Source organism: Rhinolophus sinicus, chromosome 3 (genome assembly GCF_057876585.1).
Source record: "Rhinolophus sinicus isolate RSI-liver-muscle chromosome 3, RSI-T2T, whole genome shotgun sequence".
Classification (NCBI taxonomy): Eukaryota; Metazoa; Chordata; class Mammalia; order Chiroptera; family Rhinolophidae; genus Rhinolophus; species Rhinolophus sinicus.
The window spans coordinates 29,485,846-29,508,447 of NC_142503.1; the positions used below are offsets into that span (position 1 = coordinate 29,485,846).

Below are 22,602 nucleotides of genomic sequence, written 5' to 3' on the forward strand. Positions count from 1 at the left end.
AAATAAGACCCGGTCTTATTTTCGGGAAAACATGGTGGTACTTCATGAATCACTGATTTTAATTTACTCTCCTTGAAAGACCTCTCTGAGAATATTTGCATTGTCAGCAGCTTACATTGACCACAGAAATGATAACTAAATAATTTAGAAAACTGTAAGATTATTAAGGCATTTAAGACATGTCTAAGGTAATTAAAACCAAACTTTAGGAGAGTTAAGGCCTTGTGCTACTTGGTTATTCTGCAGCTGCGGTCACTGCCTAAGTTGTACGAAGGCATATGTTCAATTTACAGTTGTAATGAGGAACATGGAATGTTTTGATTCTTCATTTGCTGTGCTCATCTCTAGAGGATGCAGTGGCCTATATTAAAAAATGAACATAGACTCTTTTGTGGAGAATAATAAAAATACATAAGCTAATACATGCCACATGAATATATGGTTGGCATATGGCTTTTCTCTTTGAGTATGGGATTGTCCTTAGCTGCTATCATGGAGCAACCACATGGAAATGTTCATTATCAGCTAATTAGGAATGAGATCAATTCCTCTGATCTCATTAGTCAGATCATGGTTATTCCATTTTAACTAATATGTGGTGTTTGTAAAGGTGTTTCAGATTATTCACTTGTAAGTGCATTTTGTGCTTTATTTTCTAATCAGCAAAAGAAAAGAGAAGTGGAAGTTACACAGTTTTCTTTTGTCTGATATTGAATGTACACAGCCATAGCAAAAGATATAAAGCAGGTTTTTTTCTTTTTTATTTTACAATTTTTAAAAAAACAAATGGCATTTGAATTTCAGAATTTATTCTACATGTTGATATACTTGAAATTACTAGTACATACTCTTGGGATAAACTTAAAGAAATACTTATAATGTTATGTTGTGATATAGATTTATATTTAGTAGGAGGACCACCTCTTTATTCAATGAAAACTTGCATGCATCTCAATGATCATTCTATAACGTTTGTAGAATTACAGTGAGCCCGGCTATATTCAGGGCCCTACTCTTGGCCTTAAAACAAAGCAAAACAAATACAATCTTTCCCTTTTAAAAAAAATGTGTGAAAGAAAAATCTTCTGACCTCTCTGGTTTGAATAAATAGGTGAAGGCTAATTCGAATTAATGAAAAATGCAAGATTAAAAGGTGTATGCTTAAGTCAGTAGTCTCATTTAAATGGATATAGCTAAGAACTGTTTTGTTTTTGCACTGCTCAGCCCTGAACTTTGCTTGGTGCAAGGTTTTCCCTTAGCTCTGATTGTGTAGGCTGCCAGAATCCATACCTTGTCACTCTAGTCACATGGCTGAAGCTTGGTCAATCACAATACCCATATCCCTTGTCATACCCATAGCTCTCAGAGGTTATGTTTTTCACACTTGGCTAGGAGGCGTCATACCTAGGATGTTTCCATTTTAGAATCTTGAGAAAAAGGTTTTGGGTTTTGGAGTTTGAAAGAAGTAAATTGAACATAAGCAGCAGCCAAGCAAATAAAGCCAATCAAAGATAAGAGGAAATGAGTGCCTGAGAGGAAACAGATCTTAGTTGCTTCATGTTCCAGTTCTGGTGGAACTCAGAGTTGCCCTTTTCTTTCCAGTATCCTTCTAAAATATCCCTCTTTTTTCCTTACTGTTTAAGTAGCCTAAGTCCTGTCTAATGAAAGAGACAAGAATTCTTAATCAGTATGGTATGTGTTTGCATTTAAATGTGTTACTTCTAATGCACTAGGTAGCTTCTCTTAAATATTTCATGGCTTGCTATTATTTAAACAAAGTTTGGATTTCACTGATAAGGAAAAGGTAAATTTTACTTTTGCAAATAATCATAAAACCTGAATTAACAGCATCAAAATTATTAGACATGGGCAGCATGGATGTTGTTCTATTTAAATAGTCTCCAGAAGCTTGCTTGGGCCCTGGACCCAACTTACTATGTATTTTTTTCTCTCTACTTTTCAAATCAAATTTATTGGCCTACTCTGTCCCCTTGAAATCACATTTTGTAGCCTCCTGGATTTCCTCCCCAAATTTCATTGTTTCATAAGCCGCCTTGTTTTCAATTCATCCTTCTTTATCCACTGTATAAACTAGGTGGACCTGAATACTTAGGGAAAATCGAAAGCATTTGGTTGTTATTAGAGTAAGGATAGCTGACTCACACATGTAAAACATTAAATAAACCTTACAAATGTTTGAGTGATTTTTTTTCCTGTTGTTTTGTTGTTGTTTGGAGCTGTGGGGCATTTAACCACATCCTGCCAAGCACACAACACTTGAGCTTCTCTCTTTATTGCCAGGTATAGTTTTAGGCTAAAACAAACTAGGACAATATTTTTATTTTATTTTCCAAAATTTTTTATTAATTTATTTAAATGTAACATGCTATACACTGTTCAGCCTTTTGGGAGGTAGGAGGAGGAAGGGATTCTATATCTTTATGAGGAATCTCCTCAGAATCAGCACGCAGATGGACACACATTTGTGGCTATGTACCTTGACATAGTGGCGGGGAGTTAAAATTCCCACAGAGGCAGAGCTCCCAAAATTGTGATGACATTTTTTAAAAAATATACATTATTCAGGGCTGGAACTGCTTTTCCTTCAGTAGCACAATCCAGCTGCAAAGGGGACCAGAATTCTCTCTCAGTATCAAGCAAAGATGCCATTTTTAAATGCAGGAGAATCTCATTACTCCTTTCCAAACTGTTTCTGTATCTCTGTTGAGGGCGTGTGTGTTTGTGTGTGTGGAGTAGGGAGAGGTGAGGGAGATGTTTTCTATTTTTGGCTTCTGCAAGCTTTGATACATTTTGCTAGAAGCTGTTTTAGTGTTTTGAGTACTGTAATGATGACTGTTTACACGTAGTCTCTTTGGTAATCTAAATGGCTATGTGAAATATGAATCCAGTTTGTACCTTATGTGTTTTTACTGTGGTCATCTAATACTATATTTGTCTCATCAAATATTTAATTTTGGTTGTGGGTGGTCCATGTTCATGTGTCAGGTGCAATTATTATTTTAAAATCAAAGAACAACGATAATCTAGTTCTGATAGGAATGCATTGCAGTGTAGCTCTCAGACTTGGTTACCAATTAAATTTTAACATACAGATTCCAACCACAAAAATTAAACATTTTTAGTATCCCATTTGTCACAAGGCAAGTTGGAAGCCAAGACCCATGAAATGCGACCTTAACCATAAGCCAAAAACACTGTCTCAAATGCATTTTGTTTTGAAATCCCAACTTTTTTAAGGAATGAGAAAAATATCACGTTATGGGAAAGTTTCTTAATAAAGCTAATTCTTAAATAATATATTAACTGAAAGTGCTGGTTAAGCATTGACACAATTAAGTTATAAGAGAAGATCACAGAACACCAGACTTTATAGAGGTTAAACTTTAGTAAAAGGACACATTTAGTGAGTCTTTTCCTTGAACCAAATACTGTGTCCCAACAATAACCAGACTTTTCCAAAACAAGAAATATGAAGATAAAACTGCAGCCTCAACATACTCTTATAGTTATCACTTGAAGTATTTAGAACAAAGTATTTTTCTACATTTTTAACTTCACTACAGACACTGCAAATAAGGCTTATGCATTTATTTAGTGGAATACAAGGTGATGCGGACTCTTATGTACTATTCCCTGTACCTGCTCTAACAAACTGAATTTTGATATGGTTATATTATGGAACCTCCCAAAGCTCTTTAAATTTACAGAGAATACGTTTTATTTGGTTTTGTAAAGACTAGATCATACAGCTTGAACAGGTTTCAGTATATGGTTACACATATACCAGGATATATTTTCTCAGATTAAGCCCCTGGGAAAGTTGTACTTCGTCTCGAATTCCTTGACAGTTTCTTTGGGGGAGATGCACTATTTGGGACTTATAAAGGGTTCTTCTGTTTGCAGGCAGCCTCTTTATCACTTATCACTGTGACATATGGCAGAAAATTGTTAGTAAATAATGAGGCTAGGCTACTAAAATGCGTTTAACAATTAATTTTCCTTCTTTTAGTATATTCTTAGGGACCCATTGATGTATTGGAAGAGAAGAATTTAGCCTTCTGGTCTATTTCTTAGGAAAGGAAGCCTTAGCAGTGATACATGCTTTTAAATGATGGCAGACATCTCTCACTCAAGCCATGCCACGCACTGTCATATTTATTGTTGATGGTTCTTATTGCAGAAGTGTAAATTAAAGTCCACTGATAGTACATAGGCACTCACACTGCTTCCCCCATTGCATCTCCTATTCTTGATGTGTTTGCCAAGTTTTAAAAACACTTTGTCATGAACATGCATGTGGTGTGCTGAAGAAAAAGAAAAGGTAAATCAGAGGGCAGCTGCTGAGGATACTCTTTAAAACCCCAAAAGATATTTAACATCCTATTAAATAAATAACTTAGAAATAGAAAGGGATGAAGGCAGAATGCACAAGCATATCATACTATTTGTTTTGTTAGAACAGTTTTACACTAATGTGTTTATATTTTTTAATCCTATCCAATGCTTCCATGATGCCACGCCCAGAGTTCCTTTGGTTGTGCATATAATATGACCCAAGTGCTTTCCAGTAAATGCTTGCGTGTCTTACTGCTCATTGAATCATTAGGCTTGAATGAGCAATGAAAGTCTTTGATATGAGTTCGTATTCCATAAATAACTTTTCTGAAGATCATTCAACAGATTGTTCCGTGTCCTTTAAGTTCTATTTCAGAAGTTAAAAAACAAAAACATAAACAAAACCTTAACCAAAAACCCAGCCACAATGTTGTTCACTTAGGAATAACTTCCATCCCATTTGATCTGCCTGTATCTCGATTATAAGGCATAACACCGAACTAATTAAAAGAGCATCATATGTCAGCAGTGAGTACAACAACCTTCAAAGACTTCCTTTCTTTCAAGCAAGCAGACATCTGCAATGCGTCTTTGTCTTTTGAGTTACTGTCTTCATGAAGAACACCCACTATTCCTGGCAAAAGAGCCTTTGGTTCTACTGCACCCACAAACACTGCCTTCCTCTATGAGTGTACCACCATTGGAAGAAAATGAGCTGAGGTGTTTTTCCTTCGTGTTTTCTGTCCTCTCCTGGGAGCTCCTTTTCCATTCAGTGCCACATACATTTGTCTCCCGTTGTGCTGCCAGTTAAAGGATGCGTAGGTGTTGTATCCATTTTCCTCTATCCTCTCCTTCAGCTTGCAGTCATTGTTAAATTCTTTCTGCAACAAAAACCCAAAGTCTTTTATTTTTATGATAATACTACTTGATTCCATTGGACACAAACCATCCACAGAACTCCAGTTCAAGGGTTTGTTTGTTTTTGACACTTGTACATAAGTTGTGCACGTAATACACAGTCTCAACAACAGAAGAGTAAAACTCATAACCACAAAACAGATTCTGTTTGAAGGCATATGGCTCATTTTAATTGATCATCATAACCACATATTGGGGCCCTTTTAAAAAGCGGGTGTGCCTTGACCATGACACAGTTTAAGAGCCTAGAATGATTATCAAGAAGCAAACATTCCACTAACAATATTTGTGATGAGTCAATGATAGAGAATAGCGTTATAATCCTTTTTTCAGAGTAATGACTAGGCTGTCTCATGGGAAAAATAGAGTTATAGAAAAATGGTGAGCCCCACTCTTTGGATTCTTAACTGCTTTAGTTTGGATATGAGGGAAATGGGACATTTCTGAAGCCAGAGTCCACAGATTAGTGAGGTACCTCCTCTTCATTATTAACTCCAGAGTGAGATCCGGGATTTATGGAATGAATGAGACATCAATCCTTTGTCCTAAAAGATCCCCTTAAAAACACATGGTCACTTGAAACAAAGCCAAAGCTCTATGGCTATAGAGTGGAGTTTCCCAAGATCAAAGCCATCAGGCTTATACAATATAGGCAATACTAGTCACCATGTTTATAATTTCTTTGATATGGTAATTCACAAAGCAAGGCGATCCATGTCCTAGTTTTGAATCACTCTGAGTGCATAATTGATATTTTCAAGAAGGCTTATGAAATCATTGGAAATTACTTGAAAAAAATAAAGATAGGAATTGTAAGAGTTGTCACCTGATATACAGAATTATATTAGGTGTGTACTTATGAATTTTGATGTTATACCCTTTAGATGCAAAGTTTCTAGTCCTATTCCATCCTGAGCAGGACATTCAATTTGAGTAGATTTTTCACTTAATTTCAACAAGTTACAGTTTTTCACTTTTCCTGATGGTAATGCAAAATCATAAAACAGTGCACTGTGGTTAGAGAATGGGTTTCTCTCTGAGACAGGCTGGAAGTGGAAAGCATAGGCTGTAATGAGCTGAGCTAATTGGAGAGGTAGTTAGGTTTATGCCATGCAGAACTCTGGATTGTATGGTTCTAAGCACTGAGAAAATAGTGGAGGACTAGCAGAACCTCCCCTCTTGAAGTTCACAACTGTCAGGAGAAGACAGTCAACAACAAACACATTAATAAGAGAAATATCTGGTAAGTCATTGCAGATCGTTGAAATGGGGTGATATGATAGAAGCCAACTGAGTATCTACTTTAGCTCTAGAGATAGAATGAAATAATTTACAGACCTTAGACCTCAGGAGGCATAGGCATCGTACATGAGCAATGTTGGGATAGAAATAAGTGTGGAGGAATTGGAGGAAAAGTATTAAATATTTTTATGACACAGTTAATTTGAGAGGTATCCATTTCTCTTTGATGTTACCTTTTTAAAGAAGTATACTTTATCAGTTAAAAATTATTCAATCTGTTATTACAATTAAATTTTTTACATTTTCTCCCTCAATTTAAATTCATATTAGCTGGCTTTACTTTAAAGCGTTGGTTTTGACTGTGTGTATGCATCAGTAGCTCTTCAAAGAATGTATACCTGATCTCTTACCCAGTGATTCTGATATAGTAGATTAAGGATGGACATGGTTGTGTTCATTGAAAAGGAAAAGGAAAATAATGCCTCAAGAGTAATCGTGCTGAGAACCCCTAAATGGAACCACTTTTTAAATAAGAAGAGAATAGTCTATTTTAGGCTCATTATTAGAACAATGTATATTAGAAAATTTTAACTAAAATTCCTCTGACCATCTCAACCCAAAATGCATTTACCCTAGCCAAAGGGACCACGTGAAAGTACGTTTGACTCTCCAATTATAAATGGACCCGATATGAATAAAATACAAAGCTATTCTATATCCAGACCAGTGATGGATCCAAGTTCCAATGATTCTCAAATTGTTACCAAACCAGTAGAATTAGGAACACCTCGGACCCTCTCAAAAGAGAAAATTCTTAGCCCCTACCACAGACTTACTGAACCAGAAAATATGGGAGTATATTTTAATAAATCCAGTGATTCTGCCACATCCTTAAGTTTGAGGGCTGCTGGCACTGTAATCATCCTTATATTAATCAACAAAATAAGTTTATTTACACATTTTAAAGTGACATTTCTTAATACTTGCTATGGAACACAGGGAGTAGGTACCCAAAGCACTGGCTGGATACCAGCTCCATAACTGAATTAATCACTATTGTCTAGGTAAATAAAGTCTGGAGTTGACTGAGTGGCACACAAAATGATGAATTTCTGGATATGTCTCCCCATTTCAGATTTTAACAGGATACAAAACACCCAAGTCCCTGTTTTATCTTCAGCTGTAATATGCGTACACTATATGGTTTTCTACTCAATTCAGGATCTTTGTTTTCAATAATTCTTCTCTAAGTTGTCTGCAGTGCCCATGCCAATTTGACCAGATGCTTCCATGAGAGTCTGACCCGTTAGCAATTCAGAACAGTGACTGATGAATGCCAGCAACAGCCTGTGTGGTAGACTAATGGGTGAACAACAGAAGAGATTATAGAGTTGTAAGAGCTGCCCTGTCAGTCCTTGCAACTCTGGTGACCAGCCCACGATGGCTCTATTTACTAGCAATGGAACGATAACAAAGCTATTCAATGTCTGGTGGAAACATCCCAAAACTGTGGTAGTAATTTATTGCAGTGACTTTTGAAAATAAAAACAGAATACTTACTGAGCCGTAGAGCTTCCCCTTCTTGTTCATGGCTAAATAATAGTTGCTGTTAATGGCTTTGACAGCAACAACTCCGATTTCCACTGAAGTTATCTCCAGGATACCTAAAACATAACAATTAAAAAAGGCTGCACTTACCGAGTCACATAAATTTAGTTGAAAGAAAGAAAAGTCAGGAACAATTCCTGAGTTTATTTTTGATGGTCCTAAAGTCAAAACATTAAAGAAATTGGAAAAAAATCCCAACTTCTTTCAATGTGCCTAAAAACCCAGAAATTGTATAGAAACAAATAGTAAGTCTTTAAAAAAATTCCCCTGAATTTTACTCTAAGCATATAGGGAAAATACTGTTTCAATTAAAATGCTTCCTTTGCTAACCCTGCATTTTCAACCCCATAAATATTGAAACAAGTCTACTCATCTTAGTCTAGATTTCACAAAAACTTATCAGGGCACACATCTGTACTATGGTATTAAATTAAATTTATAGCATATGTCAATAATATGTCAGATTTACCTCAATGTGTAAAAACAGTGGTAAACTATTTCTTTGTAGGACACTTAGATAAACTCAATCTTTTGGCTACATTTAACTGATAAATTCATTTTTGGCAAATGCGTTGACATTTTGAGAGTCAGAGAGACTAATCCCACATCCACATTGTCTTATCAGTTACTCTGGGTTAGGATAAAATCCATCAACATTTTTTAAAGCTTTTTTTTTCTTTTCTAGACAGAAGAGAAAACTGAGGGAGTTAGTAACTGATACACAAGAGAACTTTCCCCCTCATACACAAGTTTCAGTTGATGCATCTAGAGATAATTTTCTCTGAAAAGTTTATAGGTAGCTAGAGGAAAGGCATTTGATACTCTACTCAAAATTCCCACCTAGTTTAGGTTAAGAAGACCTTGGATACTAACTACTTCTTATCTTGTAACTCTTGGGAAAAGCTTTCTCAGGGTAGAGAAGAAGTGTTGTGATTATCAAAGGCCTCTGGACCCAGAGTGTCCGGGTTTGAATCCCGGCTCTGCATTTATTGGTGAATGACCACAGCAGAAGTCACTCAATTGCCTATGTCTCAATTGCATTTGTAAAATGGGCCACATAATAGTACCTCCCTCATAGTCGTGTTGTGAAGATTAAAATCAGATATACACATAAAATAATTAGAAGTTGCTTAGAGCATAGTGACTCCTTAATTATTATTAAAAGGAAGTTTTGCTCCAAGTTTTAGATTTTGGAACTTCTTTACCAAGCTGTATAATCCTGAACAGGACACACCAATTCCCATTGGTTTAGCCCATAAGATCTCAAAGTTGATTATATGTTATCATTTAGCATATATTACCTGTCATCCAAAGAAGTATCATCCTAAATGTGGTTGACAAATTGTGTGTACTCTTCCTATTGGAAAAAAGTGTCTTGTTCTCAAGACATGAACACCTCCCTTTCCTTCACAAGGTGATGCCATGTGGAGATTAATAGAAATGCTTAAATTTCCCCATTGCAAAGTCGACATAACCAGAGAGACTTGTGCCAGAACTACATGCCAAGGACCATTCTGTCCATGTACCCTGTAGGAAGCCGCCTACCTAACACAGCCCATCCTCTCATTAATAGAGTGAGATAGATCTCAATTGGCAAGCTAAAACCAAGGAAAGATTGCGAAGGGCGAAGGAGACAGTATCTGTAATTTTAACATCTGTTTTCTTTAAGCTGGTAGTTGCTCTCAAGGTATGAACACATACACATGTATTTGCATATTGTAAAAAGTACTTTCTCATAGTTTATTTCTTTAATTCCTACAACAGTCCTCTAAGGAGGTATTACTATTCTCAATTACAGATGAAAAAAATGGAGGATACTGACATTGTATAACTCACACAATAGATGATAACATGACATAGGTGAGTAATGACGGATTCAACATTTAAGCCTTTGACTTTCAGAATATTTTGTTCTCCTTCTCTGACTATTTTGCCTCTGCATCATATCTCCTCACTCTTTCCTATTCCTACAAGGGAATCCTGTTGGAAAACCATCTGACAAAATGACTTATCAAGATAATGGTCTTTAACAGGCACGGCACGGAGGATAATGCCTAAGTCTCAGAGAAGGAAATCTAATATACTTATGTCATAAGCAGAAGACATAGAGCAGGGCAGGTGGCAGAAATCTGTGGCAAAATGTTTAGGCTGCTATTTACTTTGCCTGCCCAAGAGGCAAATAAACACTGTCAGTAAATTGCAAGGTGTTCCTTACGTTTGCTTTTGTAACTGGAAATTGTTAGATTGAAAAAGAACGAGAATTCTTAGCAAAGAATAAACCAAGATTTTTTTTTCAAGGTGAACAAGTAGTGAGATTAAGCTGTAGTAACTAAGTTGGGAAAAGGAAAAATATTGTGATATAAATATTACCAAATCCTTGACTGATTATTTCTAAGAATGCACTGCACATGGTAGATCATATTTAGCTTCGGAATCCCTGGGTTTCTTTCAGCTTGGCACAAAATAGAAACTCAATATTCAAAAAAATCCATCAGTCTATTAACCATCTGTCCCACTCTGCAATTATTTAAGACTAGCTCGAAAAGGTTCTATGTGCTTCAAAATAGAAAAATGGAAGACCTAGGTGATTAAAGGTCCTTTTGAATTCTGAAAATAATTTTTTTGATATATCATGTGTCAATAAGTCATCATTTGATAATCTTATGGGTAATGGACAATGACTGCCTTTATTATAAATATCTGTGAACGGGAGGAGTGACTTTCTGAGAAGCTCAAGTCTGGAGGACTTCTTAATTTCGTAAAGAATCTCTCCAGTGTTCTCTGTTCTTTGGTGAGGATGATCAAGTTTTCCTATACAAGTATTTTTGGGAAGGGACACCAGAATTTTCTTTGACAGTTGTTAGATTAATAACTTATAGTTCTATTATGTGTATACTTTCATGCAAAATTAAATGTTAATTGAAGGACAGCCTCGTAGTGGAAAGTAAGTGAAGGGCTTCTGGGATCTCTCTGTATTTCTCACAACTTACGTGAATCTACTATTATCTCAAAATTAAAGTTATAAAAAAAGCACTGATTTGTTCCTCACAGGAACTGGCACCTGAAAATTACATTATCAATAAAAGGAAACATAAACTCTATGTTTCCCATTTGTATAATTTAGATAGTTTATAAATTTAAAGACATATTCTTGTAGTGAAATTCTATTATTTATATTAAGTTGTAATACACCAGTATAAGTTGAATATACCAGGTGGTATTGTAAACCTATTTAAGGGCTTTTGGACAGTTTAATTCAAACATATGTGAAGACCTATGAGGAGAAGGGCACTCTTTTAGGAAATGGAAATATAAAGTCAAGTTTTAGCTCTCCTCTTGTAAAGTCTATGTCTTGTTGGCAACATAAGAGAGAATTTCAGTAAAACATATCAAGTGATAGTAACTGCTAAGATGGAAGACAAGGGAGGCAAAGATAAAGGCAGTTCATATCGGCTGAGGTTCCAAGGCAGACTATCAATTAGAAATGAGACTTGAACTGAGTTTTGTAGGTTGAGTAAGAAGCATCCAGGGAAAAGGTGGGAAGACATGAGTGAAAGCATTAAAGTGAAACAGTATGGTGTTTTCAGAAAAGAATATAAGTTTGGTTTGCCAACTGGAGTAACAGGAACAAGGAAGGAAGTTGTAAGAAGTGAGGTTGGGGAGTTAAGTCAGACTCAAGTTACCAACCATCTTGTATGGATTGTAAAGATTTAGGCAATTTGAGAGTCTTTTATCTAAAAATATATAGCTTTTCAAAGAACATATTAGAAAAAGCCAACGTTTAGCAGATTTCTTTAATTAAATAATAGCAATCTGTTAAGTTTATTTTGAATTATATTTGAAGTCTTAAGTAATAAAGTTTGATAATCAATATTATAAAAGTGATTATGACATAAATCAGCTCCTATTAATGGATAATTTCTACCTAACGATGCATCATCACTATAGTAATGGAGAGGATTTTGCAAAATGATGAACTCCAAATGGAAATAACTTAGAAGTCACAATTGTCATGTAAATCATCTTTTAACTTACAGATATGACATGTTTTGATGAATCATTGAGTAGTTAATCTGAGGAGGTGGCCATTCACAAGTGTCTTTCCCAGTTTATCATTCTCATCCTTCTCCAGAAGAGAAATACCTGACCCATTTTCTCCCCAGTAATAATGTTGGACCAAGACTACTTCTATTTTTGGGATATTAGGATAAACAAGCTATTGGCCTGGATGGTAGCTTTCTCCTTAAATATTTTTTCATGGACACAGCAAGAGAAAGTAAAACTTTAATAGAATGGATATAGATGGGAAAAGGTGTAAAAGCATATACAAAATCCCATTAGTCTCTCTTAGATAAACAGAATATGAATATATAAAGGAATCCTAGAGATTACTTGAGTAAATTAATTCAGCTAATGTATTAAGCACAAATGTGCAGGGTTTGTGTTAGCTTTCATTATGGGACAAACACAGTCTTTACTTTTAAGGAGTCTTAAACCTGGGTAGGGTAATGCCATTAATAATTAAAGTAATTAGAACTCAAAGAAAATATATTAAGTGCTATATGAGAGAGAAAATGGGTTGTCATTGACTTAAGTAGTAAAGAAGTCATCCTGAAAAAGATGTTGGTGTTTGAGGTGAGTCTTTCACAGGTAGGATATTAATAGGTGGGAATTTGGAAAGTTGAGGGGAATATTCTGGGCAGAGAAACATAAATGAGTAAAGAAAAGCATGGAGGAGAGAAGAGAGCTCATTGTATGTTTGAGCCACAGCTGGCTCTCCCCACGAATTCCACTTTGTGGGGCCACCTTCTCGGTAAAAGTAAGGCTTCCGTTTCATTGGGAAGCAGTGGTGCTTTCCCGGGTGAGGAATATACTTTTCAAAAAATTAGTTGTGAAACTTGGAAGCAGCTCAATAAATGTCAGAGCCTCATGAATTCAGAATCAGTCACGTCTGTTACTATTCTCTAAATATTTTAACTCAAATTAGATTATAATGCTATTTGGTTTGCAGTTTTAGTCCATGTGCTGAAATATATCATGATTAGTATAACCTAATACATAGATCCTAACCTCTCTAAATTGTATATCTCTCTCTCATGAATTGTCAGTGTCCCAAACAGATCTATTATATTCTAATATAGAAAAACTTAACTGAGATCCTTGAGCTCATTGTCACATTTATACTATATACCTCAGAGATTATGTGAACATACCCAGGAGTGGGGGCTACATGGCTCCAAACGTGTAGTCTTCATTTCAGAATCACCGTGGGTCTTATCTCCTTACTTGTGTATCTTTCTCAAAGAACCACAGCAGTTGCAGTGGTCTTTACTTATTTTTATTAGATTGCATAGCTCATAATATGTGCTAAATATATGTTTATTAAATAAATAAATCAATGAGTGGTCAGTCCAATGACGGGCTGAGTAAAGGAAAACTGGGTATTCATTAAATATAGATTTTTTTTCCTTTTGACACTAGAGTCATATTTATAAAATCTTGAGGTAAATTAATAACTCCACATCTAAATAAAATAAAACTGAAGATAAAAGGAAATGTCTAAATGCTTTATGCTTCAAAGGGAAAAAAATCAGTGCATTACAAAGTATAAGTATATTTTTATTACTTATAGGTCAATTATTATAAATCTGAAATTCCTTGAAATTTTAAAAACAATATATGTATGGCTCTGTGACTATTTACTATTAAAATTATGGAAAAACAAGGGTTTCAAACATGGATCAGAAAGGCCATCCAGGGTGTGAGATCCCTAGTCAAGGCAACATCCTTGGTTAAGAAAAGCACCATTTGGGGTAAATTTAATTAAAAACAGTTGTAGCATAAAAATCAAGAACTCAGAGTGACTCTCATGTGTCATATGATTTCATGCCTCATTTAATATTCACAAAAAATATCAGGTAAATATCATGCTCTTTAAATGTTGAAACTGAGCCTTGGAGAAATTAAGTAAATTGGTGAACACATACTGTGGTATAGATTTGGTGTTTGGATCCAAAGCCCATTATCTTTCCAGTACATGAGGCTTTGTTAAATAAAATTGAAAATAACAAAATAGCAAAAGCAATGACAGTTTTACCTATCGTAAATACTTTTCTCCAGTTTTAGCAAACACTTGATGTTAAAATTTCCAAAATATTTTAGAGAAGCATATGGTTTAGTCAACACAACAGGGTTAACTTCATTATAGATTAATTTTCTAGGTAACTAAAGTGTTACAGCTCTTAGACTTTATTTATTTAAAAAAAATTGGAACCTACATCTTCACTTTCACTCATTTCCTTGTTCATATATAGAGATTATAATCAAAATTTAATGTTTATTTTTCTTGATGACTCAGTGTCATCAACATTAGCTCTGATGACTTTCTCTGCTGTGAAAGTAGAACGCTGTCAAGAACTTCTGAGTACCAACATAAGATGATAAATCAATATGTAATCTTGTTAGAATTGAGTCAAATATATGAGTAAACTTTTGCGATGTTCTTTTCTGAGTACAGGATATGAGGTTTTGTGTAGAAACCCTAGTATCTCTTTTTTATAGGTTTTTAGTTACATTCAAGAGAGTGGACATCACAAATGTGTTAAAATTCTGAGGAAACAAAAATACCTAGCTTTATGTCTAGCACAAACTATATTAGTTTAATCTTTTATGTCTATGATAAAACAAATGTAATAATTTTTCCTATGTTGTAAGAATTATAATAGGCAATTTGTAAATGATCTCATGAGGTCGAATTTTGTTTCATAAACACCAAGTTGAAAAAAATTATACAGAAATTATTTTTTCAGCTGGTACTTAGTTCATTTACAGCCTTGAATTTGTAGAAAACATGATTCCACTCATGGTTCTTGACAGTAGAATGCTACTTTGCATCTGGGAAGTCCAATAGATTCTAGGTTTATATGATCATGTCTAGAAAAAAAATACGTAGTACTTTTCAATATCTAAATAATTTCCATCATAACAATTAGAATTATTTCAAATAACAACATTTACACCTCTCTTTAATGTGAAACAGAGCTAAATTAAGTAAAGCCTCAAAAAAATTAATGCAAACTGTTGAACTCCCACACAGCTCAAAGAACCTTCCTGAATACTGTGCTAAGAGACTTGACTAAACTTTAGCCTGGCTTCCATCTGCACTAGGTTGTTTCCCTAAAGTTGACTCCAGCCCCTGGGCTGAGTCTTTACTTAAGAAAATTCAATGCTGCCAAACTGCATATTGTACATTGTCCCAACCCACCTTGCCAAACCATATTCGGTAATTCTCCACTTACTCTCTCCTCTAATTTTTCATTTATATATAACCTCTAGTCTCTTTTTGCCCACCTTTTTCATTTCCCCATAATCCCTTTGTTCCCTGTCTGTTCTCTCTTAAAAATCTCAGTCACCTTTGTCTTAATTGGAATTGAGCTCTGTTAAGACTGTAGTCTCTCTCCCTTACTGCAGTAGTCTGAATAAAATCTGCCTGTCATCTTTAACAAGCATCTGATGCTGGTTTTGCTTTGTTTGTTTGCTTGCTTGACAATTACATGACATTGAAAAATATAATGGAGATTATAAATTAGAAAACTTTCACCAAATTCATGGGTAGCATGTGCCTAGAAAAATATTCCACAAGTGGTGAATGCAAAGAGGAAAAAAAAAAAAGAGTTTTTGAAGAGTGGGAAAGGAAAGCACCTAGTGGAGAAGCGATAGAACTATGTTCGTATCTCTTAGCTTAAGGGTCCCCACATGCTTTAAACCTGTTTGGGACTGAATAGTTGCTTGATTCAACAATTTCAAAAATTACATCTACATCTAACTCAACTGTCTTGAGAGAATGTCAAAATGTACCTAAGTAATTTTTGTAATACCTACTTATTTTCCCATCTCATTTCTCTCCACCCTGCTGTCCCATGTCTGTCTGTCTGTCTGTCTCAAACACACACACACACACACACACACACACACACACACACACACACAATGAGGCTGATAATAACCTCACACACAAATTTAAAAGAAACAGCAAAGTCACACTTCATGTGATGAAATTAATGGAGGAGCTTGGGTGTAATTGCAAGAGATATAAGTGGAGCAGAAAAACTTGTCTCAGCATCTCAGCTTGCTACTTAACACGTTGCGTACCGCGGGGTTTAAATCCCTCGTGAAGATTCTCATGATCCTTACGCAACATGTTAACTAGCTGTGTGACCTTGGATAAGTCAATAATTCTCCCTGAGTCTTGGTTTCCTTGGAGCTAATTACCTGTAGCTCGCAGGATTGCATAGAATCTCAGACAATGGATATGGAGTAGGCATTTATTGTCTGCTGAATCAGAATGGGTGGCAAGTTAACCAGTCTTTTATACCAGTGGTTCTCAAGCTTGAGCATGCATCAGGATTATCTGGAAGGTGCCAAAGAATTAGATTTTCTAGCAATTTCCCAGGCAATCATGATTCTGCTGGTCCAAGAACCACACACTGTCTTCTATACACTGTGATTCAGAGAAAGAGCAGGGCTTTGCTATATTTAAAAAAAAGCATTGACAGAAACATGTGCAGAAAGGAAAAACCACAAGCAGGAATATACACAACTAATGGTAGCAGCTTAATATCAAAGAAACATTTTTAGGGAATGTGGAAATAAGTACTGGGTTTTTCTTTTGCTTTTTAAAAATAGGTGTGGTACTTTTTCAACATCTGCATAACTGTGATATGTGGATTTGAAATTCATTTACAAATATACTTCATTGTTGTCTATAGCCCATTTGTCAGACTTTCAATAAGATTATTATCAGAATCTTTATTTTCTTCTCCTTAGCAAGAGTATGGAAATGTTGGAGGAAACTTAAGCACCTTCAACTACTCCTTTAAGTATTTTATAGGCATTCTGATGGGACTAATTGTGTTGATACTCTAGGAATTAAAGAACTATATGGCCTCCTTAAAGTTACTCTCATGGCCAAGACATTGTTACAAATGAGTAGGGATTCGCTTGATCCTCTACCCTTCACCCAGAGTTAAAGGCATATGCTTGCTCTAGAATGACCTCACCACCTTTAAAAGGAGGATACTAAAGTAGGTTAATCATTAATCTAGGTGTGGTATACCTTGTACTATTAGACTCTGGTGACCTGTTCAGCATAATGCAATAGAGCTATTTAGTTTCTCTATTAGTCACAGTTCTTTCAGATATCCTTGACATTCATTTAGAATTGCAGACAGAAACAGGACCTGCATTTGCAGAATATCTTTATCATCTCTGTATAAGAAGATATATCCTCCTCAATATGCTAAGACCAAAAAATGACCTTTTACATTCTCACTGGGTACTTCAAGTTGTAGAACATATGCAGTGATTAGTTTGGCCTTATCGACATGCACAGTGGCAAATTCTAGGAGAATATCTCAATTTAAAGGCTATATTTAATTGACCAGTATTGTAATTTAACCATTGTCAGTGGCCTAGTATTAAAAGTATCAACTAACAACCTAATCTATTGACAGTATTGCTCAGTTGTAAATTAATTGTTAATGTATGTTAAAGATTAATATCCTAGTGCATTTTTTTGCAAATGAAATGTGACTGAGTTCTTCCATGTTGATCATTATTTAATATGGTTATCTAATGTGTCTCTTTATGATACTGCTAGATCAATTAATTTAGTAAACTAAACTGTTTTTTCCTCACCAGCAGAGATATTTTTTAACTTTTATTGAACTATGCCATGAAATAGATAATTATCAATATTATAACAATAGTGCCATGTTTCAAATATTACCTTCTGTGTTCTCAGTCTATAATCACAATGAGACATACATTTTATGTTTCTAAGGATGAGAATTTATTTGAAACTCTTGAGAATTATCCACAGGAAGTACTGATATAAATTAAATTAACTTGTAAAATGAGAAAAATTGTATGGCTCATTTTGTATGAAATAAAAAACTAGAAAAGCTTGTATGCCCCTTGAAGATAGGAACCCTACCCCCCTCCCAGCTTCCAGTAATCTAGGAAAAAAATACTGGAAATACTTACATGTTTGAGACATTTGCTGTGACCCAAGATAATTGACGTCGTATACCGTTTTACAATGGGATAAATGGTGAGAAATAGCACGAAACAGAACAGTTTAAAAAGGAGGATGTGGATACACTCAAAAAAGCCCAGCACAATTTATTTGAATGGTAATAAGGTCAGGAGCAAGGCAGAGAGTAATTACCAAAAATATTTTTTTAAAGATAAACTTACATTTGTATCAGAAAATACATGTGTGTATAAAGTTTTATAAAGCTCTTTATTAGTTTTGCTTTTCCTTCTCTCTGTCTCTCCCTTTTTTCCCCCTGCTCCACTCTCTCGTAAATAAATCAGTTCTTCAAAAAAATTCTAGAAAGTTAGAAATTCTGGTTTTTGGGGTTTTTTGCCAGGACATCCTGGCCACACCCTACTTTGGCCCTAATCTTATTATATCTCCTACATTTCACACTTGGGGGGAAAGCCTGAGAGAATCCTAATGTGGCTTGTATCTTCTCACTGAGGCATCAGGATTATCTGTAGCACTTGTAATGTTATTGCTGCAGTAAACATCTATAGAGAATTCAAAATGATACTAGAAATGTGTTATGCTCTAGTAAAAGCCAACAACTACCCAAATTTTTTAGATCTATTGTGGTAAGGAAGCATGGGGAAACATGTTGATTATAATACTCCCCACACACACCAAAAAACAAACAAACAACAAAAAACTAAGTCATTATAAATTACTTTGAGAAATAGTCTATATTCAATCAAAACTTATGATCAGTCTCATTTAAAGCACAGATTTCAGAGCCTCTGAATCAAGTAAAATTACTAAATGAAAAAACCTAATCTCATTTATTTAGTTAGAAAAATTCAGATCATTTAAGGCTTAAGAAAAAAGTAGGTTTTAACAAATTGTAGAATCAGAGACGAGTTTGACAAAATTGAGAGTTTATTTGATTCATCTCTGATTCTCTTCTGTAATAGATGACAAGTAGATGCCGAGAGACATTGAGGGACTTATCCAATCACCTCTAGAAGATTACTTACAGCCTGAAATAAATAGTTAGTACATGTTCTCTCTACTATACCATGAGGCGCCTATAGACATTTATAAACTGTTGGCAGCCTGGCAAAGATTTTATACCTAATTAATGTTTCATAGGCTAATTTATCTTGTTCATTACACAGAAACAATTCATTCTAGTTGAGCTCAAAAACTGCATTTTGTTTATTAAGGAAGAAAACTTTTAAAGCCAACATAAATGGTTAGAGGAATTACTTCATGCCATATCTCACTAAATGATCACCAGGTCAATACAGATACTTACTCTAAAGATGTTTCTGTAACAGGTCTACCACATTTATTCGAGTTTTTATGAACTTCTTTAGTATAACTAAATATAATATAGAATATATTTGCTTGTCAATGTAGTGAAAAGAATAAAATATGTCAGTAGAGCACATCTTGATGTTGAGTTTCTGGCAAGAAAAAAACTCTCTTGATGCATTGAAGTGTTCATAAATCAGCTAAGCATGATCAGCCCTAAGTAGTTTAAAATACTTAATGTAGAAGAAGCTTTAAGGTGCAAGCTCAAGGCTCACTTTGAGCATGTATATTGTAACTTTGCCAAGCTGTCAACATGGTATGGAATAATATATAATTCTTAACTCTTTCAAATATTATTTCCACAGTTACTTAGAGAGTGGGTAATTATAACACTTGCAAAGAAATATAAATATTACTATTAGTATGTGTATTTTTATTTGATGGTGCAAAGATACCTATATATTTGCCAAAGCGAAACATTGATTAATTTGCCATATATAAAACTATATGTTTCTGTAACTCATGATAATGAAATAAGAAATCCTGCCTTCTACTGAAAAGCAGGGAGTTTAATTAAAATATTCATGAAGATCATGGCCCTGAAGACTGCCCTTTGTTGGCCAGGCAATAAGTGGAAGTGATTCTTCATGACTCAAGTCCATGGAAATGTCCTCTCATTGCCACAACACAAAGCTGGCAATAAATGAAGAAATGTATATAAATATATGAGGTGTGAATGTTTAAATTGAGAAAAATTAATTACAGTAAAAGACACATTGACATTAATCCCCCTTAAAATACTCCCCCTCACTTTGAACTCACTTATCCCATTGTTCTTGCCAGTTTCTGAAGCAGTTCTGGAAGTCCTCTTTCGTGAATGTCTTTAGTTGCGCTGTCGTGGCTGCCTCGATGTCCTGAATCGATTCAAAACATTTACCTTTCATGGGCATTTTGACTTTGAGGAAGAACCAGAAGTCGCACAGTGTCAGATCCGGTGAATAAGGTGGATGAGGACACACCGTAATGTTTTTATTTGACAGAAATTGCCATATACCAGAAGTGATGTGTGATATGGAGCATTTCCATGATGGAAGAGGAAGTAAAGACACTCACAAAAGAGGACTCCCAGAACTGCTTCAGAAAGTGGCAAGAAGAATGGGATAAGTGTGTGTGAAGTGAGCGGGAGTATTTTGAGGGGGATTAATGTCAAGGTGTCCTTTACCGTAATAATTTTTTATGTATTTAAACATTCACTGTATTTAGTGATCATACCTTGTATATACGTGTTTCAGACAAATGTTCTTGGTGCAAGGCTTAGTAAACTGTTCAGAATAAAAGCTGAAAGTTCAGCTTTTAAAAGTATGTGATAGATTACAACTACTATGTACTTGAATTCTCATGCATATAAGATATTTCTGGTACCCCAATTACAAGAAAAAGAGATAAAGAGGAAACCCCAAACTAAAAGTTAACAGGAAAGAAACACCAAGAGAAATAAAAGTATTGGATTGATTTGATTTTGTATGTCTTGCATTAAAATGCATGTTCAAACAACACTAATTGCAAATGCCTCATTTTGCTCAATTCAAATTTTATCCAAAATTGTTAAAACCTTTAAAAATTTGGAAAAAAAGAACAATATTTTTAAAAAAGTTATCATAAACTTCTTTGTAGTACACCTCAGTTCAGCTGGATAAAACAGTGTTTACATTTTGAAGAAATGTTTCTATTTACATCTGTTGGTCAAAATCTGAAAGCATTTCCCTCCAAAGAAAGACTCATTTGATAATTCATATAATCAATTGTAAGAAGGAGCTTGAATTGACTTACTCAATTCTGACTAGCTTGTAAAGTAATGTCAAAAATTAAGTTCAACTGTAATAAAATAACAATTTATAATAATTTAAGATGATTAGAATTTTGATGCATAGGTATGGTATAAGGAAAACAGAAGCTAGAAAGGACCATAAAAATTTGAAAATAATTTGTCAAATTGCCTTCAAAATAGCAAAAATAATTCCAGGTAAAGTGGTTGGTTTTTTAGCAACTCAGGTTAATAAACTAATGAAAACATCTATAAAAGAAGAATGAGCAACATTCAGTAGTTTTATACTATTTCATTTCTGGTTTTACTATTTCCTTCTCTACTAATTCAAGAAGGTCAGAAAAAATCCTGTGATTTTAATATAACTTAATTTAATACAAACATTGAAACATTTCAGTGTAGATTATTTTTGGATAAGATTCAAAGTAAACACTGTTTACTTGTTTTCATACAATGGTCTTTATAGATGATGTCCAAGTAGATGTCAAATTTAATATAATATAATTTTAGAAGGGGATGTATTTGAAGTTTCAATATTTTACCAAAACAGACTCAAAAACAAGCCCATAATACAGAATAGATTTCATAGTCACTGTTATTAAATAGATGAATAGAAACATGCACATTTGTCTTATACAAACTGTTTAGAAAAACCATTTTAAAAATTAAAGAACCTTAAACATAAATAAATAAAATAGACATATCTTTAAAAAACTTAAAAAGTTTGATTAAACTATGGCAGACCGTGGGAATGGAACTCAGGAACAGAATTCTGTTAAGCAATTTTTACTTATGGATAGGTTACAGCTACAGTGTAGCTGAATTTCTTTATGCATTGTTATAAAAACTGGTTATATTTTCATATCAAGGAGAAATGTTCAGTGTGTAGATTTCACATCCTTTCAAAAGTTTGATCTTTGATCATTTGGCAGAAATGAGAACTATGCTGAAGAACGAGAAAAGTGAATTTGGTTGGAGGTAGGAAGAGACTCAACTTACCCCTAGTTTATTGAAAACAGATTTCTATTTCTCCCTGTGAGCCACAACTGTACTACCAGTACCTAGACCATGGCAGGTACTCAATATAAAATCATAGAACAAAAATAATTAGTTTATCTGAAGAAAGTAATATGCAAAGTTAACTTACCAACTTTGGCAAATTTACTTTCCTTTGGAAAGAGGAAAGGAAAGCTAATCTCCATTGGCAGGTATTCCCTGTTTATCTGAGTGTGCCAACCTAACCCAGAATACTCAGTTGGGTAAAATCAGAAGCCAAGGAATATAGAGGAGCACACCC

General features: G+C 34.6%; 1 protein-coding gene across 1 annotated transcript in view; it reads right to left on the reverse strand.

Annotated features, from left to right (window-relative positions):
• Positions 1 to 737: 737 nt before the first annotated feature.
• Positions 738 to 22,602, reverse strand: part of FGF10 (fibroblast growth factor 10) — an 83,845-nt gene continuing 61,980 nt past the window's right edge. The window contains exons 2-3 of the mRNA XM_019736248.3: positions 8,077 to 8,180; positions 738 to 5,237 (exon numbers count right to left, since the gene is read on the reverse strand). Coding sequence (XP_019591807.3) covers positions 5,040 to 5,237; positions 8,077 to 8,180 — 302 coding nt within the window. The 3' untranslated portion in view covers positions 738 to 5,039. The remainder of the gene's footprint in view (positions 5,238 to 8,076; positions 8,181 to 22,602) is intronic.